Below are 25,568 nucleotides of genomic sequence, written 5' to 3' on the forward strand. Positions count from 1 at the left end.
CGCATTATTATTATTATTATTATTATTATTATTATTATTATTATTATTATTATTATTAGCTGCCACGTGGGGGATTCTTGAATGAAAATAGGGATGTCCTATTCCATCCCCTCCAACGTTTCTCCCCTGAAAATAGGGATGTCCTATTCCATCCCCTCCAACGTTTCCCCCATGGAAATAGGGACGTCCTATTCCATCCCCTCCAACGTTTCTCCTCTGAAAATAGGGACGTCCTATTCCATCCCCTCCAACGTTTCTCCTCTGAAAATAGGGACGTCCTATTCCATCCCCTCCAACGTTTCTCCCCTGAAAATAGGGATGTCCTATTCCACCCCCTTCAACGTTTCTCCAATGAAAATAGGGACGTCCTATTCCATCCCCTCCAACGTTTCTCCCCTGAAAATAGGGACATCCTATTCCATCCCCTCCAACGTTTCTCCTGTGAAAAGAGGGACGTCCTATTCCATCCCCTCCAACGTTTCTCCCGTGAAAATAGGGACGTCCTATTCCATCCCCTCCAACGTTTCTCCCCTGAATAGGGACATTGTAAGAAAAAGGGGGACATTCTGCAATCAAATCAGAAACCGGGACGGCTTCTGCCAATCCCTGGAAAACAGGGACACTTGGAGGTTCTGATATCGGTATATCACGATATTTAGCTGCTGATATGACCCGGAGTTGAAAACCAGATATCGCCCAGCCCTAGCACTTAGCAGAGGTCGAATTACTTGGTGATTTTTTTTTAAAGGGCTGGATATAATTTGAGGGCACAGAGGCGAACCCATCAACTCCTGGCGGGAAAAAAGGCCACAAATAACTCCCTTGTGGTTTTCTTCCCTGTGGCCTGTGGTGAGCCACAGATGAAGGGTTTGTGTGATCGCTGTGAAACCCACGCAGAGCGATTATAGTGAGAGGAGTGCGACCAGCGGCACAGTCTCTCTCCTGCCAGGAAGAAGAAGAAGGAGAAGAATGGATCCCTCGGCCGTCAAAGCCACCCTGAAGGTCCTGGGCTTGTGTGCGGTTCTCCTTCTGGTGTTGGCCGCCGTGACCATATCTGTGGCCGTCATGGCGTGGCACTCGGAAGCGGCTCGCCAGCTCAGGAGGTGCCGGGAGCAGGTGGCGAACGAGACGGCGGCTCTTGGGGACAAGGTGGCCGAGCTGGAACAGGAACGGGCCGGGCGCAAGAAGAAGCTGGAGAAGCTGGCCCAGCGAGAGAAGGACTTGCAGAAGCAGCTTGGCCAAGCCAAGGAGAGCAGGAAGAGACTCAACGCCACCTTGATGGGCTGCTTGGAGAACGTGGTATTTTGGGCTCGGGTGGGAGGGGAACGTTATAGGCCCTATTTTCACGGGAGAAACGTTGGAGGGGATGGAATAGGACGTCCCTATTTTCAGGGGAGAAACGTTGGAGGGGGTGGAATAGGACGTCCCTATTTTCATGGGAGAAACGTTGAAGGGGGTGGAATAGGATGTCCCTATTTTCAGGGGAGAAACGTTGGAGGGGATGGAATAGGACGTCCCTATTTTCAGGGGAGAAACGTTGGAGGGGATGGAATAGGATGTCCCTATTTTCAGGGGAGAAACGTTGGAGGGGATGGAATAGGACGTCCCTATTTTCATTGGAGAAACGTTGAAGGGGGTGGAATAGGACATCCCTATTTTCAGGGGAGAAACGTTGGAGGGGATGGAATAGGACGTCCCTATTTTCAGGGGAGAAACGCTGGAGGGGATGGAATAGGACGTCCCTATTTTCATTGGCGAAACGTTGAAGGGGGTGGAATAGGACGTCCCTATTTTCACGGGAGAAACGTTGGAGGGGATGGAATAAGATGTCCCTATTTTCAGGGGAGAAACATTGGAGGGGATGGAATAGGACGTCCCTATTTTCAGGGGAGAAACGTTGGACGTTATGTGCTGGCTCTGCGCGGATCTGGGCTCCAGCTGTTTACCCCTGGCCTAAAGAACCCTAAACCCTTTTTTTTGGAAACTCTATTTTGAGACAGTCCGGTGCAGAGACAGCTTATTCCGAGTCTCCGCCACACCCATCCAAGGCTCTTTTTTCGGGCAGACGTATAATTTTTATCCGCCTCCAGGTACGCTCTGCAAGGCCACTCAGCCCCAGCTTCTCAAAAAAACACATCCTACCACACAGTCACTGCCCCGGCTGGATGAAGGCCAAGATTCAGGGACCTTGAGAGCCTTTGTTGTCCTCCTGGAGAAATATAAACAGACACAATAGCCGCCTGGGAAAAGCCCAACTCTGGAAAACGAATCACTCACCTCCATTGTTCTCCTTCGAGCAATTTCCTTTTCAGCTGGTGGAGGTTGTAGGGCAGGAAAAGGGGGCTTGGGGAGGTTTTTGTGGGGCCTGAGTCCATTTCCTCTGTCTACGATTGTCCCCATTTCTTGAGGTTTTGCAGAAGCGTCCAGATTTTGTCCGTTTTTAGTTTTGTGCCGGCTTTCCCTTGCTCTCCTGGGCATCGGCAAACCGTCAGTCGCGTCCTAGTCAAGAGCTCATCACGACAGACAGAGCCTCTTTCACAGAATGGCAGAATTCGAAGGGACCCCAAGTTTCATCTAGTCCAACCCCCTGCCCAAAGGGTGAATTTACATCTTTGCTTTGCCATTGTTGCAAGCATTCGTGGTTTGCATTCAGTTTTTCCTTCGGGTGGCACTGTGGGTTAAATCACAGAGCCTAGGACTTGATGATCAGAAGGTCGGCAGTTCGAATCCCCACGACGGAGTGAGCTCCCGTTGCTCGGTCCCTGCTCCTGCCAACCTAGCAGTTCGAAAGCACGTCAAAGTGCAAGCAGATAAATAGGTACCGCTCCGGCGGGAAGGTAAACGGCGTTTCTGTGCGCTGCTCTGGTTTGCCAGAAGCGGCTTAGTCCTGCTGGCCACATGACCCGGAAGCTGTACGCCGGCTTCCTCGGCCAGTAAAGTGAGATGAGCGCCACAACCCCAGAGTCGGCCACGACTGGACCTAATGGTCAGGGGTCCCTTTACCTTTACCTATTTTTTTGGGTGGCCCCAAGAGAGTGGGGCCCTAAGCTGGAGCTTGTTTAGCTTATATGTAAATCCGGCACTGGCGACGGCAGACCCTCCCCCCTTGCCTGTTTCTTCACAGGTGGGGCGTGGCCACAGGTGGGAGGGTGCTGTGTGGGCGTGGTCTAAAGAAGGGGTGGAGCTACAAGCCCAGGACCCACATCTTAAGAGATGCTGCCCCCTCCGTCTCTCTTGCAGACCCTTTTGGATGCCAACCTGACAGTGCTCCACAGCGAGATGTTCACCCTCCAGGCTGAAGGGGTGGAGATGGAAGGTCGTAACAGCGCCCTGCTGGGTAATAACAATAATAATTGCAATAAGGATGATTTATTACTTGTACCTCGCCCATCCAAGTTGCAGATGTTACAAGGGGAGAGCCAATGAAAAGTCATCTGTAATTATTTCTTTATAGGTCTTGTAAGGTCAAAGCTTACTGGGAAACGATGTATAATGAATTGAAAAAGATGTTAATAATAATAATAATAATAATTTATTATTTATACCCTGCCCCTCTGGCTGGGTTTCCGGTCCTACAAACCTGCCTGGGCTCCGAGGTATTCGTGGGCCTCCCTTCCTTCAGCCCTGGCCCCCTCAAAGGCACCCTCAGTGGCGACCCACGGCAGGGCCTTCTCGGTGTTGGCTTCCTCCCAGATTCTGCCACATTAGTTGGTTTAGAACGTTATAAAGGCGTCATATGAATGTGACACCAGAGGGCGACGTAGAGCCAAAATTGGAAGTCGATGGTAATTTCCATTGTGAGCTTTTATAGCGGTTTTCTTCCCGTAGGGTTTTTTATAGCTGTGTAGATCCAGCCTGGAACTCTCTCCCTGGGGAAGATAATAATAAAGTAATAATAATAATAATAATAATAATAATAATAATAATAATAATGGCCGAAATTGGAAATCAATGGTAATTTCCATTGTGAGCTTTTATAGCGGTTTTTTTCCATAGCGTTTTTTTAATCGCCGTGTAGATCCAGCCTGGAACTTTCTCCCCGGAGAAGCTAATAAGCTAATAATAATAATAATATAATAATAATAATACTTTCCTCCTACCTTGTTGGAGAAGGGGTGGGTTTGGAGGAAGCCTGGAAAGCTTCTTCTGCATTGTGCCGTTGTTCTCAAGCCCGTCTCTCGGCCCTTTCCCGCTCGCAGCGGAGATGTCCCGGTGGCGGCAGCAGGCGGCCAGCTTGGAAGAGCGGCTGGAGGCAGCGGCGGGAGAAAAGGCCGCGGCCGACGCGGAGAGGGACCACTGCGAGGCGCGGCAGGCAGCGCTGCAGGAAAGTGTGTAAGTCGAGTCTCCATGGCACTTTCGAGTGTTGCAGAGAAACAAATCACAGAATCTAACACAGAGGTCAGCAACCTAAGGCCCATGGGCCGCTCCCGAACCTAGCTGCCCGCTCGGCGAGTCCCTGCACGCTGTGCTAAACTGGCGCAGCGCAGGGACTCTCTTCCGCGGCTTTGGAAATTGCTTCTGCACATGCCCAGACGCCGAAAATCGCAGGCGCGGTTTTGGGCGTCTGGGCATGCGCAGAAGCGATTTCCGGCGTTGCACTGCCCCTGATCTAGCAGAGCGGTCCTAGCTCAAAGCTGGTCAAACGAAGAAGGAAAAAAGAGGGAGATTGCTGCGTGACTCGTCCTTTTATTACCTGGACAGGTGAGATCACGCCCACCTTCGATCACATGCAAAAGGAAGGATGCTCCAGCCAGGAGGAACAGGAACTGGACCGGCTGGACCAAACACTCCCTCGCATGTCTTCCCTAGCAAAACAAGGAATGTTGTACTTGACTGCCTCTCAAGGATCACATCCCATACAGTAGCTCCTCAAATCTTTCTAAATATCTATATCTTGTGGGAACGTTCAGGGTGGCAGGAGAGGATCTATTGTTTATTCATATCCTTCCTAATCTTGCGCTAGCAAGTTCCTTTACGTAGCAGAGTTACACCCCCCTTTTTACATGCACAGCAGATAGCTGGTTGCAGGCTCGTGTGAGCCTCTCACTATTATACAATTCAGTCAGAAGTTTACTCACACGTTCAGTTCAAAGATGGATCCCTGAAGGCAGACTTAGTTACAAAGTATATACATGTGGATCTACCCCATATGGGGGGATACATTCCCCTTTTACATGCACAGCAGATGGCTGGTCGCAGGCTCGTGTGAGCCTCTCACTATTCTACAATTCGGTTTGTCTTCAGATTGAATTGTACGTTCCTGCTAAGTTCCCTTGAATCCCTCTTAAAAGAATAAAGATGCCACAATCTTATTCAAAGTCAATAAAGGATGTTTACTCACATCAGTTCACAGTTGGATTCCTGAAGGCAGACTTAGTTACAAATATGTACATGTGGATCTGCCCCATATGAGGAAATAATCCCAGTGCTTCTGTTAGCAGAGCATTCCTAGCTAAAAGCTGATCAAACGAAGAAGTCAAAAAGAGAGAGGTGTGCTGTGTGACTCGTCCTTTTGTTACCTGGACAGGTGAGGTCATGCCCACTTTCTATCACATGCAAAAGGAAGGATGCTCCAGCCAGGAGGAACAGGAAGTTTCGACCGGCTGGACCAAACATTCCCTCACATGTCTTCTCTAGCATCGCAAGGAATGTTGTACTTGACTGCCTCTCATGACTCACATCCCACATATATTGGTGATAATTTGATGTATAGGTAATCTGTCGGGGGGGGGTGTCTCATCAGTCCATCTCCCCCTTCCTGACGTCTCTTTTTCGCCTTTTATCTCCCCAGGCACGGCTACCTGTCCGAAATCGCCTCCCTCCACCGTCGCCTTCAGGGGCGTCCGTCCTCCTCCGGCCGCAGGTGCCCCCCGTTCCGGTACTTATTGTGGGGGCTGGCGATCTTATTCATTCTTGACCCTCTCGTAAGTTTTCAGAGCCGAGAGGGTTCCCCTGGGGCGATCCCTTGCTCAAAAGGGTGGCGATCACCCTGCCGCGAGAGAAAGATTTGGCATCCGTCACTCCGGCTTGACTTAACCCGGTGCAGTTAAAAGTATTCTGCCCCCCATTGCGAATCAGATTTATTTATCAAAATTTGCAGGGTTTGAGCTGTATGCAAGGAGCAAATTGAAAAACGGAAGCCATAGCTCAACGCAAGGGATGCTTCAAGGTAAAGGTAAAGGGACCCCTGACCATTAAGTCCAGTCGTGGACGACTCTGGGGTTGCGGCGCTCATCTCGCTTTATTGGCCAAGGGAGCCAGCGTACAGCTTCCGGGTCATGTGGCCAGCATGACTAAGCCGCTTCTGGCGAACCAGAACAGCGCACGGAAACACCGTTTACCTTCCCGCCGGAGCGGTACCTATTGATCTACTTGCACTTTGACGTGCTTTCAAACTGCTAGGTTGGCAGGAGCAGGGACTGAGCAACGGGAGCTCACCCCGTCACGGGGATTTGAACCACAGACCTTCTGATCAGCAAGTCCTAGGCTCTGTGGTTTAACCCACAGCGCCACCCATCCCACAGCGCCACGGAAGCCGTAGCTCAACGCAAGGGATGCTTCAAGAGCTTCCCCCAAATTCAACTGGAAAAGCAACTTCGCTTCATGCAAACAGCTCAGAGTCTGAACATTTTGATAATCAACCTGATTTCCAATGGAGGTTGAATAATTCCGATTGCGACTGCAGAACATCATGGATGGTGGATGGGAAGTCAATGGAATGTCTATGGGGAAACGTGTGAAATTTAACAATTAAATAGATAAATGTTTTTTTAAGGGAACCTTCATATTCCATGTTGCTAGTTGCTGCTGGTTAATATAAAATTGAATTGCTTCTTCTGTGTTGTTGTTTTAACTCGCTTTCATTCATTTTGTTGTCGTCGTTTCAGGAAAGGCTGATTTTTCTCCTCTAGAGCAACTTACCCAACGCCTTCGACATGATGAGAGGTTTTGCGGACCCCTTCCTCCTCTCCCCCAACCCGTTCAAAGTCACAGATAAATACCAAATTCAGATGCAGCTTTGGGGAAATTGGCATTGGGGAGAGACAGATTATTAAACCAGATTGGAATCATAGAACTGTAGAGTTGGAAAGGACCGTGAGGGTCAGCTAACAATGCAGGAATATTCTGGGATGATTCAGATCTGTCAGATCACAATTTAAATAAATTTAAATAAAAAAATTAATTTAAATTTAATGTTCAAATAAAACGCTGTTCTCTGACCCAACCAAGTAAGTCTGCCTTGTTGTGGTTTTTCCTCTTGATGTTCCCTTCTCCCTTGCAGAAGCAAGGAGTGCAACATTAAAAAGATTCCTGGTGGATCGCGATTCTCCGCTGCAGGCCAGCTTAGATCTGAGTAAAAGGCGCTAGGATTTTCCCCTTGGGTTACTGGAAACAAAAACACCGAAAGAAAAAACCTGGATGTTTTGTCAAATGCCCGGACAGAAATTTTAATTCTGGAAAAGAAGTCGCGTCCGGGGAAAATAGGACATATGGCAACCCAGCCCCCTATCTTCTTCTTCCTCTCTGGCGATCCCTCGTAGCCGAGTAAGATTGTCTTCCATGAACACGGTTTTAGCAGTGAGTCCGTAAGGGACTGTAGAGGCCAATTCTGGATCCCCACATCCTTCCACAGTGGGGACATTGGTTTCTGGGCGGGAGTTGATCCCGGTGAGGGTTTGCCAAGCCTGCCTTCCTCTTAGCACGTTTCTCCCTTGCGTCCTGAGTTCGAGTGTCTTCAAAGCCCATGACACCTTTGGTCAAGGCTGTTCTCCAACTGGAGCGCTCACAGGCCAGTGTTTCCCAGTTGTCTGTGTTTATACTACATTTTTAAAGATTTGCCTTGAGAGAGTTTTTGAACCTCTTTTGTTGACCACCAGCATTACGCTTTCCATTTTTAAGTTCGGAATAGAGTAGTTGCTTTGGAAGATGATCATCAGGCATCCGAACAACATGACCAGTCCAACGAAGTTGATGTTGAAGAATCATTGCTTCAACACTGGTGATCTTTGCTTCTTCCAGTACACTGGCATTAGTTCGCCTGTCTTCCCAGGTGATGTGTACAAATTTTCAGAGATACTGTTGATGGAATCTTTTGAGGAGTTGGAGATGGCGTTTTTAAGTGGTCCATGTTCCACAAGCATACAGTAAGGTTGGTAGTACAAAAAGAGAACATCTGGCAACCCCATACCCTATAGCCTGATCTAGCAGGGGTCGTGTGTTGGATGCTGGTGGCACTGTGGTCTAAACCACAGAGCCTCTTGGGCTTGCCGATCAGAAGGTCAGCGGTTCAAATCCCCGCGACGACGGGGTGAGCTCCCGTTGCTCAGTCCCTGCTCCTGACAACCTAGCAGTTCGAAAGCATGTCAAAGTGCAAGTAGATAAATAGGTACCACTGCAGCGGGAAGGTAAACGGAGTTTCCGTGCGCTGCTCTGGTTTCCGTCATGCGCCAGAAGCGGTTTAGTCCTGCTGGCCACACGACCCGGAAAGCTGTCTGCGGACAAACGCTGGCTCCCTTGGCCTGAAAGCGAGATGAGCGGTGCAACCCCAGAGTCGCCTTTTGATGGACTCATCCAGGAGTCCTTTGCCTCGTGAGTGCAGTTTATGAGTTGACCACGAGGGAGCAGCATACGATCACTTCATCTTTAGGGATGAAGGAAATTTGGCTTTCTCTCTCCATTTCTGCTTTGCAAACCCCGAGTGTGCATTTCTCCTTTTCATACGTAATTGCACCAAACACATTTCCCCAAGCTTGCACACATTGTCAGCACCCATGTGTCTTGAGAGATGATGGAGTACTCCTCCGGGGGGGGGGGGGAGCCAAAAAACTGTGAAAGCAGAACCAAAGTGACCTTCCCAGGGTGCAATCCTGGGCCATGCGTCTGGGGGTCCCAGGCTGCCCAGATGACAAAACCCCCCTCTCAGCCGCTTTCGGGAAACTAGAAGGGGAAGAAATGGAGGCAGTGAGAGATTTTACTTTCTTGGGCTCCATGATCACTGCAGATGGTGACAGCAGCCACAAAATTAAAAGACGCCTGCTTCTTGGGAGAAAAGCAATGACAAACCTAGAGAGCATCTTAAAAAGCAGAGACATCACCTTGCCAACAAAGGTCCATATAGTTAAAGCTATGGTTTTCCCAGTAGTGATGTATGGAAGTGAGAGCTGGACCATCAAGAAGGCTGATCGCCAAAGAATGGATGCTTTTGAATTCTGGTGCTGGAGGAGACTCTTGAGAGTCCCATAGACTGCAAGAGGATCAAACCTCTCCATTCTGAAGGAAATCAGCCCTGAGTGCTCACTGGAAGGACAGATCCTGAAGCTGAGGGTCCAAGACTTTGGCCACCTCAGGAGAAGAGAAGACTCCCTGGAAAAGACCCTGATGTTGGGAAAGATGGAGGGCACAAGGAGAAGGGGACGACGGAGGATGAGATGGTGGGACAGTGTTCTCGAAGCGACCAGCAAGAGTTTGACCAAACTGCAGGAGGCAGTGGAAGACAGGAGGGCCTGGCGTGCTCTGGTCCAGGGGGTCACAAAGAGGCGGACACGACTAAACAACAACATATTGGAATCAAGACATTAAATGAGCACCATTTTCTTTTCCTTTTTCCTTCGGGGATAGAGGCCTGCAGGGAATGTGTCTCTCCTCCTCAATAGCTTTGAATGCTGTCCCCCTCCCTTTCCCCAAAGACGTCTGGTCACCTCTGAGCTACTCCCGAACTACCGGATTTCGCTCTCGGCTCCTGGGGCTTCCTTTTCAGAGCTAGAAATAGCGCCAGCCGGCCACCACCCTTCCAGGCTCAGAGGAAAACCAAGAGACAGTTCCTGTGTAAATTTGGGCTCTCCGGCCGAATGCGGGACCCTCTTCATCTCCCTGAATCTCACGCTACAAAGAGAAATAGCCCGCTCTGTTTCTTTACCTATACAATCAGCATCCCCTTCTTTCCTCTACCCTCCCCATCCCCTTTTCCTTTCGTGCTGCGCTTTGATTTATGGCGGCTCAAGAGTGGAGATGAAAACCCTCTGAATAAATCAATAAATTGTGTTGTGCCTTGTCTAAAGCTAGGTTAGGGGAAATGTCGGTCAATTTTCCTACCTGGGCAGTTATCTTTCCACAAGGGCCAACACTGATCCCAAAATCCAGCATGGCCTGAGCTCTGCGAGTGCGGCTTTCTCCTGATTGAAGTGCAGAGTGTTTGAGGACTGGGACATTCCCAGGGAAACCAAAATGCTTGTTTACAAAGCTGTTGTACTACCAACCTTACTGTATGCTTGGGAAACATGGACCACTTACAAAAGCCATCTCCAACTCCTCGAAAAATTCCATTAACGGTGTCTCCGAAATATTTCACACACCACTTGGGAAGACAGGCAAACTAATGCCAGTGTACTGGAAGAAGCAAAGATCACCAGTGTTGAAGTGATGATTCTTCAACATCAACTTCGTTGGCCTGGTCATGTTGTGCGGATGCCTGATGATCGTCTTCCAAAGCAACTACTCTATTCCGAACTTAAAAATGGAAAGCGTAATGCCGGTAGTCAACAAAAGAGGTTCAAAGACTGTCTCAAGGCAAATCTAAAAAAGAAAAGTAGTATAAACACTGGCGACTGGGAAACACTGGCCAGCAAGCGCTCCAGTTGGAGAACAGCCTTGACCAAAGGTGTTGTGGGTTTTGAAGACACTCGAACTCAGGACGCAAGGGAGAAACGTGCCAAGAGGAAGGCACGCTTGGCAAATCCACACCTTGATCAACTCCCACCCGGAGACCTATTTCCCCACTGTGGAAGGATGTGGGGATCCAGAATTGGCCTCCACAGTCACTTACGGACTCACTGCTAAAACCGTGTATATGGAAGACAATCTTACTCGCTACGAGGGATCGCCAAAGAAGAAAGAAGGAGTTGCTGGGTGGGTTGGACTACATGACCTCTGGCGTCCCATCCATTCTAGGGATTAAAGTTAGTTGGAGCGGAGCCAGATTTTAAAGGACGGCGATTGCAATAATGGGCTTGTTTTGGTATGCAAGCGTTTGACGCGTTTGGGGGGGGAAACACTTAGGACAGACGCCAAGAACAATTCAGAAAGACAAAAGGACCTGAACAGTTGAACCGAGCAAAGCTGCCAGATATCTGTCCCAAATCGCAAGATGATGGGGTTAGATCTGGTTAATTGTTTAGATGATTTATAGACTTCCCTTTGCAAAAAGCCGCAGGGCGTTTTGCAAACAAAAGAAGACGGAGGCAAAAAAACAAAAAACAAAAAACCAACAACCCCCAAACAGGGAGAAATCCAGGCAACTGCCAATTATTCCCCAAATCCCGGGAAGTCTGGCTTGTTAAGGGTGTTGTTCGGAGTTGTTAAGAACTCCCCCTCACAAAGCTATTGGTATAAGAAAAAACCCTGCTCCTTTTCCCTTATGGGGTACCCAAGAGCCCATATAGAGTCCTTAAGTAGGTTCTCTATCGTAGGAGAAAATAACAGAGGCCAAGCAGAGAATATTGAGAAGCAAAGCGGCTAGCAAGCCTGATTTTTATTAAACTGTTGCAACAGGGTCCTCACTCATCACACGTAGGAGGGAGGAGGAACCCAGAACATTGGTGCTCAAGCCCTTATATAAAGGTAAAGGTAAAGGGACCCCTGACCATTAGGTCCAGTCGTGGCCGACTCTGGGGTTGCAGCGCTCATCTCGCTTTACTGGCCGAGGGAGCCGGCGTACAGCTTCCGGGTCATGTGGCCAGCAGGACTAAGCCGCTTCTGGCGAACCAGAGCAGCGCACGGAAACGCTGTTTACCTTCCCGCCAGAGCGGTACCTATTGATCTACTTGCACTTTGAGGTGCTTTCGAACTGCTGGGTTGGCAGGAGCAGGGACCGAGCAACGGGAGCTCACTCCGTCGTGGGGATTCGAACTGCTGACCTTCTGATCGGCAAATCCTAGGGTCTGTGGTTTAACCCACAGCACCACCCGCATCCCTTGTAGCTCAAGACCACCCTCCAAAACATCATGCATCACAGAAAGAGTTGGTCCCCAGCAGAAATGGGAGTGTGTTGCTTCTCTCCTGTCTGCCAGGATACCTGATCAATCATGCCTTATCAATTGCCTTTTCTGGGTAGTTCCTGAATCTCTTACGCATATTGATAAGTGTGCTCAGCTGAACAGGTACTTGCCAGACTGTATTTACAGGGAGGTGTGAGCCCCTACAGTCCAAAGACCATTGGAAAGCTTTCCCCATTTCCTTCCTCCTTGCAGAGAAATATTCTGCCTTGGTCAGACCACACCTGGGATACTGTGTCCAGTTCTGGGCACCACAATTTAAGAAGGGTGTGGACAAGCTGGAAGTTGAGCAGAGGAGGGAGACCAAAATGATAAAAGGTCTGGAAACCGAGCCTGATGAGGAACGGTCGAAGGAGCTGGCGATGTTTAGCCTGGAAAAGAGGAGACTGAGAGGAGATAGGAGAGCCATCTTCCAATATCTTGAGGGCCGTCCCATGGAAGAAGGAGCGTGCTTCCCTCTGATTTCCTCATTCTATTTCAACCGAAGTCGGACGCCCCCTGGTTTAGGTGGGAAAAATTGGGGGGGCAGCAGAAGGAATGGGGAGAGTAAGCAAGTCTAGTGAAGTTCTGATTTCCCCCATGATAAAGGCTTGGAAGCTTTAAAACACACACACAGTTCTATATATTTTTAAATTGCATTTTAACCTGTATTTTAAATTGGTTTCCCCCCCCATTATATTTTTATTGTAATTTTACTGTTGTTAGCCGCCCTTAGCCTGGCTCTGGCCAGGGAGGGCGGGGTATAAATAAAATAATAATAATAATAATAATAATAATAATAATAATAATTATAATTATAATTATAATTATAATTATAATTATAATTATAATTATAATTATAATTATAATTATATCAAATGTCTTTAAAAACAACAACAAACTCCCTTTTTGTCTGTGCCCCTGCGTTAGGGGCTAAGGACATTCTGGGTGATAGGGCCTGGGGCTGGTGTGGGGGGGGGATGCAGGCCGAAGTTAGTGGTGTATTGCCCCCACTTTGCCCTCCATGCCAAGGAGACTCTGGGGCTCCTGGGACAGAGCTCAGTCGGTCTAACATCTCAGGACTGTGGGTTGGAACCCCACAAACGGCAAAAGTTTCCTACACCGCAGAGGGTTGGACTAGAGGATCTTCGGGGGGACCTCTGAAATTTGACGATGCTCCGGTTCCTTCTATGCCTTTGCCCCGGCTGACGTCTTTCGGGGCACCCTGGGGACCAGACTGGCAGAGGCGGGGCCGCCTTGGCCTTGTTCCCGTCGGCCGAAAAAACAAAAGCAAGGGGGAAGGAGCTGCGAGAGGCCGCCCCCCGAGAAATCTCCCGGTGACAAGGGGGCCCCTTTTGATAGCCAGGAACCAGCAGCTTTTTCCGGCTAGGCAGGATGGAGTCAGGCGAGAGGAAGGAGGCAATATAAACACTCGGGGAATTGGAGTCCCCGCCCAGCTGACCCAAAAGCGGCTCCTTCGAGGTTGGATGAGGCAGTTGTTGGCAAGATGGAGAAGAACCCCTACACGATGGCCAAGCTGGGCTTGGAGTTGAAGGAGAACCCCAATAAAAGGGATTGCGGCTTCTACATGAAATATTTCTTCCTCTTCCTCTCGCTCATCCAGTTCCTCATCATCTTGGGGCTGGTGCTTTTCATGGTGTATGGCAACTCAGAGGAGAGCGCCAAGCAACACCAGAAAGTCTTGCAGGAGCAGCTCCTGCAATGCAACAAGAAGGGCCAGGAGCACGGCCGAGAGATCGCAGACTTCAAGAAGCGCCTCAACGCCAGCCAGGTGGAGGCCAACCTGAACAAGAACAAGGCCAGCAGCTGCAACAAGACGTTGGTGGCCTGCAACAATGAGAAGGTCAGCAAAGAGACCGTCTCTAACGGGGTTGGGATGGATGATCTCTGGGGATCCCTGCCAACACCAGAAGCTCACATGCACTCAGAGATGGGCCTGTGTGCCACGCGTTGGGGTGTTTATTTCAGACACCCTCCAAACGTCCCTGTTTTCCAAGGACAGTCCTGGATTCACAGAAGCCGTCCCGGTTTGGATGGAATAGGACGTCCCTGTTTTCAGGGGAGAAACGTTGGAGGGGATGGAATAGGACGTCCCTCTTTTCAGGGGAGAAACGTTGGAGGGGGTGGAATAGGACGTCCCTGTTTCATTGGATGTTATGTGCTGGCTCTGTCATTTCCCAATCCTCTTTTACCCTTTTGCAAGCACTATTTACAATCATTATAGCAATAGCTGAACATTCAGCCCCTTTTTCCCTTTAGCAACAAGATGTAGGCAGACAATCTTTCAACCGTCATGACACAGCTGTTTGCAGAAAGCATCTGTTAGTCAGTCCTCTGCAAAATAAGCACTAACCTTCGGGAGCTGAGGGTCTCATCAAAACTAAATCTGGCCCTGGGGGTTGGGATGGATGACCCCCGAGTGTCCCTTCCAATTCTAGGATTTTATGTGTTGGATGTTGTTGGATATTGGATTAATGGGGGGGGGGGAGGAATGGACACACAAACTGAGAATGCTTTGAGGCCCGTGTAAAAGTGATAAGTTTATTTCGAATTGTTATGTTTTTGTGACGTGCTTTCATATCCAGGAGCATCAAGCTCCCACAAACAGCTCCTAAAGGGATGAGGTTGATATGAATAATTTGCATTCTTATAATTTTCTTCCTGTCGGTCTTTCTTCTTTATAGGGAATGCCTGATTGCCATAATGGCTGCTGCATATTATATATTGCATTGCCTGCTAAATAATAATGAATAGTGATGATAAGAATGATAATGATAGTAATAATAATAATATTAATAGCAATAATAATAGAGAAAAAGTAAACTAGCCGAAACACAGCCATCTTTTCAAATCCACCCTTCTCTGAATTTTTCAGTGCAGTTCTCCTGACAGAGTAATGTGTCCCCAAATTCCCGAGCTAGGGCGATGTTTGCATCGAATGCTGGAGAATAACGTTCAAGGAAGCATTACGGCAGGGGTGGGAATTGCTTCGCAAATAAAGAACGAGGAGGAAAATGAATCTTAGGCAAAACACACACACAAAAATGCGTTTGCCGGGAGAAATTTGCGCTGAGATGCTGATGAATTTCCAAGAGGGGTTTAAAAGGGTGGCATGGATATGTCGAAAACCGAGCTCAAGATTGGGGGTGGGGAAAATGAGAGGAAAGGACCAGTTTCTGCCCCCATCCCTATGAAGGAACCACCTGCCTGGAAGCAGGTAAAATGTATAAGGACCTGGAGCATTCCATCAAATCCAACTCAATGATTTTGGAAAGTGTTGATCACTTCCCCTACCTGGAAAGTTACCATATTTTTTGCTCCATAAGACTCACTTTTTCCCTCCTAAAAAGTAAGGGGAAATGTGTGTGCGTCTTATGGAGCGAATGCAGGCTGCGCAGCTGTCCCAGAAGCCAGAACAGCAAGAGGGATCGCTGCTTTCGCTGCGCAGCAATCCCTCTTGCTGTTCTGGCTTCTGAGATTCAGAATATTTTTTTTCTTGTTTTCCTCCTCCAAAAACTAGGGGCGTCTTGTGGTCTGGTGCGTCTTATAGAGCGAAAAATAGGGGGTCTCTTTTCACAAGGGCCAACACTGATGCTGAAATCCAGCATCACCTGAGCTCTGCGAGTGCAGCTTTCTCCCGATCGAAGTGCAGAGTGTTTGAGAACTGGGACATTCGCAGGGAAACCAAATTGCTCCTTTATGAAGCTATTGTATTACCAATTTTACTGCAATCTTGGGAAACATGGACCACTTATAAACGCCATCTCCAACTCCTCGAAAGATTCCATCAACGGTGTCTCCGAAATATTTTACTCATCACTTGGGAAGACAGGCGAACTAATGCCAGTGTACTGGAAGAAGCAAAGATTACCAGTGTTGGAAGTGATGATTCTTCAACATCAACTTCGTTGGACTGGTCATGTTGTGCGGATGCCTGATGATCGTCTTCCAAAGCAACTGCTCTATTCTGAACTGTAAAATGGAAAGCGTAATGCTGGTGGTTGACAAAAGAGGTTCCTCTCTCAAGGAAAATCTTTTAAAATGTAGTATAAACACCGACAACTGGGAAACACTGGTGCCTGTGAGCACTCCAGTTGGAGAACAGCCTTGACCAAAGGTGTCGTGGGCTTTGAAGACACTCGAACTCAGGACGCAAGGGAGAAACGTGCCAAGAGGAAGGCACGCTTGGCAAACCCTCACCAGGATCAACTCCCGCCCAGAAACCTATGTCCCCACTGTGGAAGGACGTGTGGGTCCAGAATTGGCCTCCACTGTCACTTATGGACTCACTGTTAAAACTGTGTATATGGAAGACAATCTTTCTCGGCTACGAGGGATTGCCAAGGGAGACCTGCAATCAATTCATGTTGATAAACCGTGTTTATGGAAGACAATCTTACTCGGCTATGAGGGATCACCAAAGAAGAAGAAGAGCAATAGCAATAAGCAATACTAATTAACACTTCTTGTTGTTTAGTCATTTCCGACTCTTCGTGACCCCATGGACCAGAACACGCCAGGCACTCCTGTCTTCCACTGCCTCCCGCAGTTTGATTTAACACTAATTAATAGTGATTAATAGTGATCAATAATAATTAATAATTATTAATAATATTTGAAGCTGCTTTCTCCTGTCAGTGTCAGCTCTGCTTATTTTCCTCAACCACCCCAAATCGTTTTATCCTAACCCACCCCTCTCTCCATCTTCCCTCAGTTAAAATGCCATGAGCAGCGAAGACAGGACGCAATCACCCAACAGATGAGCCGGGAATGTGCTTACAACTTGTACCTTCTGAATATGACGTCTCAAGGTAAGAGCAGCCCGGCCCAGGGCACACCGTGGTAATCTAAAACTGTGCTATTTTTACTGTTGTTAGCCACTCTGAGCCCAGCTTTGGCTGGAGAGGGTGGGATATAAATAAAATTTTATTATTATTATTATTAATCTAGCCTTGAGGCTACGGCTGCTGGAAGTTCGGCCGAAGACAGCTGGTGCCCGCTGGTTCTCTGAATGAGTCCCTGAAGGCTGATCAGCTGCAGGTGTAGGGTTGGCAATGCCAGGAACATAGCTGTCAACGTTTCCCGGTTTTTAAGGGAAATTCCCTTATTCCAAATAGGATTCCTCGCAAGAAAAGAGAAAAGTTGACAGCTATGGCCAGGAAAGGCTGCCCCTAGAGATCCGTGCAAAGCCCAGCTGCTGCCGGAAATCCTGCCGCCCCCCCATAAGAAATAATAATAATAATAATAATAATAATAATAATAATAATAATAATAATAATAAAATAACTTAGTTGGTCTCTAAGGTGCTAGTGGACATTTTATATCTATTTATCATCTATCTCTATCTATCTCTCTATCTTTCATCTATATCTATCTATCTATCTATCTATCTATCTATCTATCTATCTATCATCTATCATCTATCATCTATCTATCTATCATCTATCATCTCTTTATCTCTCTCTCTCTCTATCTATCTATCTATCTATCTATCATCTATCTATATCTATCTATCTAACATCTATGTATATCTATCTATCTATCATCTATCTATCTATCATCTATCTATCTATCTATCTATCTATCATCTATCTATCTATCATCTATCTATCTATCTATCTATCTATCATCTATCTATCTATCATCTATCTATCTATCATCTATCTATCTATCTATCTATCATCATCTATCATCTATCTATCTAACATCTATCTATATTTATCTATCTATTTCTGTCTGTCTGGCTATCTATCTATCTCTCTGACCCTTGTGTTTTGGGGGGATGGAAGCAGCCCCTTGCTGCTGTCACTGCACACATAAACAACTTTTTATTTTCTTTTGGCAGGTATTATTTTCTTTTGGTTATTGGTAAATAAAAAACAACTTTTTATTTTATTTTCCACCTATAATACCTAACAAAAAAAGCCTCTGGTTTTTTTAAACAAAAGTTATTCAAAACTTTTTTTTTTCATATCGTTTTGTCTTTCTCTTCCTTTTTGAATGTCCCGCAGTTCGGATTGACTCTCTCCAGGAAAAACTGGCCGCTCTGCAGCTGAGAAGCCAACTGGAGCAGAATGCCTTGTCCGGCGTCCAGAAAAACCTGCAGGACCAATTGGACCGGACAGAGAAGGAGAAGCAAGCTTGCGAGAGTGGCCGGCTGGAAGACCATTCGCGGATGCAGACCTACCATAACCTGGGTTCCGAAGTCCTGTCCAAACTGAATCCCGTCCCTGAGAACCTGAGATCATCCTTTGAGCAGGTCATGGCCAAGTTCACCTCGTGCTACCAGGTCGGCAACGCCCGTCAGGACTTCCGGCTGCTGACCGACGCCATGAGGGACCAGTTCGAGGTGCTGGCCAGGCAGGTGGACCAGAAAGTGAGCAGCGCAGCCGAGGGGAACGGGAAGCTGCAAAGAGAGATAGCCACTTGCACCCACAGCTTGCAGGAGAAGGAGCGCCAAGCGGGCGCCCAAAAATTACAGTGCGAGAAGGAGAAGCAGATCCTCCGAGATGCCCAGGATGCGGAGACCAAGAAGATGTACATAGAGAGGCAGCAGTTGGTCGGGGAGAAGGAGACCCTCCAGCTGCAGTTGCAGCAGAGTAAGACAGCATGCCTGAATCTCAGGGTAAGCTAAAGGTAAAGGGACCCCTGACCATTAGGTCCAGTCGTGGCCGACTCTGGGGTTGCAGCGCTCATCTCGCTTTATTGGCCGAGGGAACTGGCGTTTGTCCACCCCGCAGACAGTTTTCTGGGTCATGTGGCCAGCATGACTGAGCCGCTTCTGGAGAACCAGAGCAGTGCACGGAAATGGCGTTTACCTTCCCGCCAAAGCGGTACCTATTTATCTACTTGCGCTTTGACGTGCTTTCGAACTGCTAGGTGGGCAGGAGCAGGGACCGAGCAACGGGAGCTCACCCCGTCGCGGGGATTCAAACTGCCGACCCTCTGATCGGCAAGTCCTAGGCTCTGTGGTTTAACCCACAGCGCCACCTGTGTCTCAGGGTAATCTCAGGGTAAGAAGCCGCAATTCCAGCACTCATCGCACGCCCGTTCCCTCTTCCATTTTGGGATAATAATTTTACCATCCAACAATAGCCCCGTTATAACAAGATCCAGCACCAAGGGCCTTCTGGCGGTTCCCTCCCTTCGAGAAGTGAGGTTCCAGGGAACCAGGGACAGGGCCTTCTCGGTGGTGGCACCCTCCCTTCAGATATCAAGGAAATAAGCAGCTATCTGACTTTTAGAAGACATCTGAAGGCAGCCCTGTTTAGGGGGGTTTTATTTTCATATCCTTTATTAGGCGTAGCAAACCACACATGACCAAACAGACACCGTATACAAATTGTGCAAAATACGAGCTCAACATAATGAGGTTTGTCCTTGTCAGATGTTTAACTCCAGAGAAAATCAATTTGCATAAATAATACAATACAACATTGCCGCATCACCAGTCAACACCCTTTTGAGCCTATTGTTTAGGGGTAAAGTGGGCTAATGGAATAAATATCGGGGCTAACGTTATGGGTAGGTATTGGGTGTAAAGAGAGGGGCCTGCTGTCGTGATGAGACCTGGGAGAGCTGGGTTCAAATCTTCCCACTTAGCCATAAAACTCACTGGGTGTGAGCTTAGAGTTAGTCGCTCGCTCTCAGCCTACCTCGCCTGGTTGTTGTTGGGGATCGAAAGCGCAGAAGCTCCACCAAACCCGGATAAACGGAACTGAGCACGGAAGGGTTGGCAAGACGGTTGGTTGTTACCTGCCGGAGTTGGCAGAAGGGCCGTCGGGGAGCTTCCTGGGGGCCCAAATGTGGCCCCTCGAAGCCTCTCCGCCCGCGCAGCTCTGCTGAAATATCGCAGGACTCGTTCAGAGGAGATATCAGGGTTCTTTGCTTCGCAGGGGACTTCTTCGTTCCCCAGCAACCCGTTCGTGAGGCCGGCGAGCCCCGTTTCGTCCAGCGGTGCCAACACATTGGGGGGCACTTGGAATGCAGGGAGAATAGTGAATACTGCTGGTTCGGTTTCCAGCCCACAAATCTTCCCCGGAAGATCAGGTGCAGTCGTGCAGCCGAACCCTGCCTCCCTGGGAATTCAAATCAATGCTGGTGAGTCAACCCACCCCATTTTGCTCCATCCTTCCCCTCCAACGTTTCTCCCCTGAAAAGAGGGACGTCCTATTCCATCCCCTCCAACGTTTCTCCCCTGAAAATAGGGACGTCCTATTTCATCCCCTCCAATGTTTCTCCCCTGAAAATAGGGACGTCCTATTTCATCCCCCGCAACGTTTCTCCCCTGAAAATAGGGACATCCTATTCCATCCCCTCCAATGTTTCTCCCCTGAAAATAGGGACGTCCTATTTCATCCCCCGCAACGTTTCTCCCCTGAAAATAGGGACGTCCTATTCCATCCCCTCCAACATTTCTCCTCTGAAAATAGGGACGTCCTATTCCATCCCCTCCAACGTTTCTCCCCTGAAAATAGGGACGTCCTATTCCATCCCCTCCAACATTTCTCCTCTGAAAATAGGGACGTCCTATTCCATCCCCTCCAACATTTCTCCTCTGAAAATAGGGACGTCCTCTTCCATCCCCTCCAACATTTCTCCCCTGAAAATAGGGGCGTCCTATTCCATCCCCTCCAACGTTTCTCCCCTGAAAATAGGGTAAGCGGCCGGTTGCTCCTGTTCAGAAGGCGAAACCTTACCTCGGAACGTGTTTGCTTTGTGTTCCTTTAGACCAATTGAGAACTCTGGAGAACAAGAAACCCCCTTTGGAGAACGGGAAGCTGCCGAACCAGCCGCCAGCCATCTCCGCGGGACAACCCGCCAGGTCCTGTAGTGAAAAAATGTGATTTTAATACGTTCCTGGTCTATGGGGCAGAGAGAAGGGGCTGAGCTACTGTTCTGTTGGGTTGCTGGAAAGTTTGGATGCTTCAGGGTCAGAGCCCAGCAGATAAGGTGTGGTGTCAATATGGGGGTGATCCCAGGTTATGGGGGCAGGCGGATCAGGTCCCAGATTTCAGAGAATCACGGGATCATAGAGATGGAAGTCTAGTGTCCAGATCAAGGGAAGTTGTAGTCCCCTTCTATTCTGCCTTGGTCAGACCACACCAGGGATACGGTGTCCAGTTCTGGGCAGCACAATTTAAGATGGATGATGACAAGCTGGAAGGTGGGCAAAGGAGGGAGACCGAGATGTTCAGGGGTTCTGGAAGCCATGCCTGATGAGGAACGGTCGAAGGAGCTGAGGATGTTCAGCTTGGAAAAGAGGAGACTTGAGAAGGAGATAGGAGAGCCATCTTCCAATATCTCAAGGGCTCTCTCATGGAAGAGGGTGCAAGCTTGTTTTGTCCTGCTCTGCAGGGTAGGGCTCAAACCCGTGGCTCCGAGTTGCAGGAAAGGAGAGCCCGACTCAACGCCAGGAAGGGCTTTCATGTGGTCAGAGCTGTTTGACCATAGGAAGGTCTATGATTCTATGTTCTTTCTGATGTTGTTGTTGATTTCTTTTTGTTTGATCTTGTGGTGTTTAGTGTTACTGGCTTTTGCCGCAATAAAACTTGAACTTGAACTTGATTCTATGTTCTCCAGATCAGCCTTTCTCAACCTGTGGGTCCCCAGATGTTGTTGAACTACAACTCCCATCCCCCCTAGCTAGCAAGGCCAGAGCTCAGGGATGATGGGAGTTGTAGTCCGACAACATCTGGGGACCCGCAGGTTGAGAACCGCTGCTCTAGATCTTATAGACTCGCAGAGTTGTACTCAGGGACCCTGAAGGTCATCCAGCCCAACCCGCTTACAATGCAGGAATCTGAGCTCAAACTTCCATGGCAGGTGGAGATCCGAACCTCTGCTTAAAAACTTCCAAGGAATGAGAGCTCCACCCTGGCCCTGGCCCTCTTTTAAGTTTGCATCATCCTTCCCACTCGATTTGTTTTTCTCTAATTTGGTCAGAATCGAGCCCACGCTTCCTAAATACGTAACTTCTGGTCAACGAGCCACCATAGATTTAGAGGGCCATGGGAACCATTTCAGACTCGGCTCCCCATGTACTATCTGAAACCCAAGGGGGGGGCCTTGGTTGCCAGATGTCCAGTGCTGGATTTACGTATAAGCTAAACAAGCTATAGCTCAGGGCCCCACTCTCTTGGGGGCCCTCAAAAAATATAAAGGGGGGGGGGGAACCTGGATGTACATTTCCAAAATATAAGATTAAAAGCAAATAAAATAAAACCTACATGCAGCAACCATGATTTGTGTTGTGTAGGTTCCTCTGATGTAAGTCATGGGCCCCGCCTGCTCCCTAAAATATCCCTGGTTTGCTCCTTTCTATATATAGGGTGCCTACATTCTGCATGGACTGGTTGCAGGGCAACATGGGCAAATGGCTTGAGATACCTATGAGGTCCATAAATTGCCATATGGCATATATTCAACACAAAAAAACAGCGGCAATTTGTTGTGGACAAAGGACAGCTGGACATAGAAAGTGCCCCATTACCGCCAGTAGCTCAGGGCTTCATCAAACCTAAATATGGCCCTGCAGATGTGGGGGGGGGTTCCAGCTCCCCCACCCCACGAAGGATGGGGAACAGCAGGAAAGTTTGTCTGTGTGTCTTTGTGGTTTGGGCTGATGCTGGAAGTGGGAGATACAGAGGCATGTCTCTCCCCGGGCTGGATTCGAAACCGTGGCTTGGGGCGTTGGTGGAAACCTAAGGGGGAGGCAAGATCTTCATGCCGTGAGCCCCTCCATTCTATACTCAGGCTGTACATTTGCAGAAATAGAACCATTAATCCTAAAGTCGGGTTGCCATAGGTGCGGATTTTGCCATAGGTCCGGATGATAGTCATTGTTTGGATGGGGGGCTTTTATCCATTTCCGCGGTCGCACAATCCATCCATCAGTAGCTGAACTGGGTTCCGCACAGTCACAAAAACAAATGAACCGAAAAAGCCTCAAAAACGCAAAATAAAAAGCAAAAGCAAAAGCGCCAAACTTAATCCATTCCGGAAGTCCGTTTGACTTCTGAAATGTTCAGAAACCAAGGCGCAGCTTCTGATTGGCGCAGGCGCCCCGGAAACAATAGCCGACAGCCGCGTCGGACGATCGGCTTCCGGAAAATGTTCAGAAACCAGAACACTCACTTCCGTGTTTTGAGAACCAAGGCGTTTGAGAACCAAGGTACCAGTGTATCCGAATATGTTTGTAAATATCAATAGCCTACTGTATAAACTCATTCCGAATTTGATTTCTTCCCGCCACAGCGGTTAAAGGAAACAGCACCGGAGGCCTCCAGGAACAGCACCTGGGAATTAAGACTCAATTGTTGGAAAGGGGAGAATGCGGAGTTTGGAAATTTCCTCACCTGGAGATGCATTTCAGACAGGACAGGGAATCGAAGCGGAAATGGACATCAGCATTGAATGGGGAAAACCAGCTGCCCTCTTGCCTGGTATATTTCCCCCAAACCCTCGCTGCTTCTTGGCGACACAACCGATGCCCAATTTAAGATGTCTTATCCTAAATGCAGCCGGTCCATTTGGTTTGTTGTGTTTCACAAGCAGCCATGACACCCATAAAAATAATAATAACCGCTATTAATGATGGTTTACCTTTCTACTCCCCAACCCCTTAGCGGATCATTCCTTTCCCTTTTCCTGATCCAGTTTTGTCCCACGAATCTGGAAAGCCCTAGCAAGAAATTTAGATGCTCTAAAAGCAGGCATGTTCAAGAGCTTGATTGCGATCCACTGGTTGATTATACCCCAGCTATCCCTCCCAGAAACGAAAGCTCAACAACTTAAATCTGAGCAAAACGCGGTTTGAAATTCATACCCTGAATTTTGCAACGCAGTTCCCCAACTGGCAGATTCGTGCAAAAAATGCATTTGCTCCAGGAAATTATGCATGGAGACGCATCTGTTGGCAAAAGGCACACATAGAAATGTGTTATATCCTGTGGAGATCTCCTGGGGGAAATCTGTGTGTCTTAGGCAAAGTTGCATTGAAAAGTTTTTCAAGGAGGGTTTTTGAAAAAATAGCCGTCGTCCAAAAATGACGTGCAATTGTGGAGAATTGAGTTGGGGGGGAGAGAAATGAGATAGCAAAATGAACAGACTGCCTTTCCTACCTTCCAGGGTTGTTGTGATGATAAAACAGGGTACCGTATTTTTTGCTCTATAAGACTCACTTTTCCCCTCCTAAAAAGTAAGGGGAAATGTGTGTGTGTCTTATGGAGCGAATGCAGGCTGCGCAGCTATCCCAGAAGCCAGAACAGCAAGAGGGATTGCTGCTTTCACTGCGCAGCGATCCCTCTTGCTTTTCTGGCTTCTGAGATTCAGATTTTTTCTTCTTCTTGTTTTCCTCCTCCGGAAACTAGGTGCGTCTCGTGGTCTGGTGCGTCTTATAGAGCAAAAAATACGGTATGTAACCGCCATTTGTGTCCCCTGGCCCTGACTTTCTTCATAAGATTTGAATGTAAACCACGAATGCTTTCAACAACGGCAAAGCAAAGCTGTAAATTCACCCTTTGGGCAGAGTCAAGTTGTTGCTGTCGCTTCTAGACATTTCCTACATTTTTGCAAGAGGCAGGGTGGCGTACCTATGTATAAATTTCGATATCATGTACACATTTAGATAGGCCTATATGTATATATATCTCAGGGAAAAGGAGGCATTATTTAGCTTTCCCAGGATAGACCTTGCTAGCAAGGATGGTTGAATAGAGCTCCCACGTTCATGGCAGTCTATCCCCAATCACATGATGCTGACGAAACATCCTTCAGAAATGAGGGGATCTGTTTCCTTTCCAGACAGTGCCGGATTTACATCTATGCTAAACAAGCTCTCGCTTAGGGCCCCACTCTCTTGGGGGCCCCCCCAAAAAATAAAGGGGAAAAAAACCCTGGATGTACATTTCCAAAATATAAGATAAAAAGCAAATAAAATAAAACCTACATGCAGCAACCGTGTTTTGTGTTGTGTAGGCTCCTAGGAGGTAAGTCATGGGCCCCGCCTGCTCCCTAAAATATCCCTGGTTTGCTCCTTTTCATATATAGGGTGCCGACATTCTGCATGGACTGGTTGCAGGGCAATATGTGTAAATGGCTTGAGATACCTATGAGGTCCATAAATTGCCATATGGCATATATTCAACCAAAAAAACAGCGGCAATTTGTTGTTGACAAAAGACAGCTGGACATACAGGTGAAACTCGAAAAATTAGAATATCGTGGAAAAGTTCCTTGATTTCAGGAATTCAACTTGAATAGTGAAACTAATAGATGAGATCGACTTGTGACATGCAAAGCGAGATGTGCTTCTACTTCTCAGAGGTCCAATCTTGCTCGGTTTGCAATCCTTGTTTTGCTGATTTCCTTGAATATTCTAAATTTCTGAGATGGTTGATTTGGGGTTTTCACCAGCTGTACGCCATGATCATGACAATTATCAAAATCAAGGCTTGACATATCTCGCTTTGCATGTCACGAGTCTGTCTCATATATTAGTTTCACCTTTCAAGTTGA

At 48.0% G+C, this 25,568-nt stretch overlaps 2 protein-coding genes across 5 annotated transcripts; both read left to right on the top strand.

Annotated features, from left to right (window-relative positions):
• Window positions 1–67: 67 nt before the first annotated feature.
• CCDC194 (coiled-coil domain containing 194) lies at window positions 68–7,359 on the top strand. 4 transcript variants are annotated; one of them, XM_083594877.1, is made up of 5 exons: window positions 69–1,299; window positions 3,241–3,337; window positions 4,200–4,332; window positions 5,792–5,924; window positions 6,888–7,359. In XM_083594877.1, the coding sequence occupies exons 1-5, from the start codon at window positions 970–972 to the stop codon at window positions 6,909–6,911; spliced, it is 717 nt and encodes a 238-aa protein (XP_083451003.1). In that variant the 5' UTR covers window positions 69–969; the 3' UTR covers window positions 6,912–7,359. The 4 variants fall into 4 exon arrangements, with proteins under 4 accessions (XP_083451002.1, XP_083451003.1, XP_083451004.1 ...); XM_083594878.1 differs by having other exon boundaries at window positions 5,792–5,878; XM_083594879.1 differs by having other exon boundaries at window positions 5,792–5,863.
• A 5,596-nt stretch (window positions 7,360–12,955) lies between these two features.
• Window positions 12,956–25,004, top strand: PLVAP (plasmalemma vesicle associated protein). Its single transcript, XM_083594710.1, has 6 exons — window positions 12,956–13,893; window positions 16,765–16,861; window positions 18,062–18,675; window positions 19,946–20,150; window positions 20,781–20,874; window positions 23,307–25,004. Exons 1-6 carry the CDS (start codon window positions 13,537–13,539, stop codon window positions 23,311–23,313), a joined length of 1,374 nt encoding a protein of 457 aa, XP_083450836.1. The 5' UTR covers window positions 12,956–13,536; the 3' UTR covers window positions 23,314–25,004.
• The last annotated feature ends 564 nt before the right edge of the window (window positions 25,005–25,568 follow it).

The sequence above is a fragment of the Podarcis filfolensis genome (genome assembly GCF_964270895.1).
Source record: "Podarcis filfolensis genome assembly, chromosome: 18".
Taxonomy (NCBI): domain Eukaryota; kingdom Metazoa; phylum Chordata; class Lepidosauria; order Squamata; family Lacertidae; genus Podarcis; species Podarcis filfolensis.

Excerpts from the sequence above, each read along its gene's own strand:
- CCDC194 (XM_083594876.1), top strand. The coding sequence starts at position 970 with ATGGATCCCTCGGCCGTCAAAGCCACCCTGAAGGTCCTGGGCTTGTGT. Across the intron at positions 1,300-3,240 it reads TGGGCTGCTTGGAGAACGTG|ACCCTTTTGGATGCCAACCT; the intron begins GTATTTTGGGCT and ends TCTCTCTTGCAG. Across the intron at positions 3,338-4,199 it reads TCGTAACAGCGCCCTGCTGG|CGGAGATGTCCCGGTGGCGG; the intron begins GTAATAACAATA and ends TCCCGCTCGCAG.
- PLVAP (XM_083594710.1), top strand. The coding sequence starts at position 13,537 with ATGGAGAAGAACCCCTACACGATGGCCAAGCTGGGCTTGGAGTTGAAG. Across the intron at positions 13,894-16,764 it reads TGGCCTGCAACAATGAGAAG|TTAAAATGCCATGAGCAGCG; the intron begins GTCAGCAAAGAG and ends ATCTTCCCTCAG. Across the intron at positions 18,676-19,945 it reads CAGCATGCCTGAATCTCAGG|GGGACTTCTTCGTTCCCCAG; the intron begins GTAAGCTAAAGG and ends TTTGCTTCGCAG.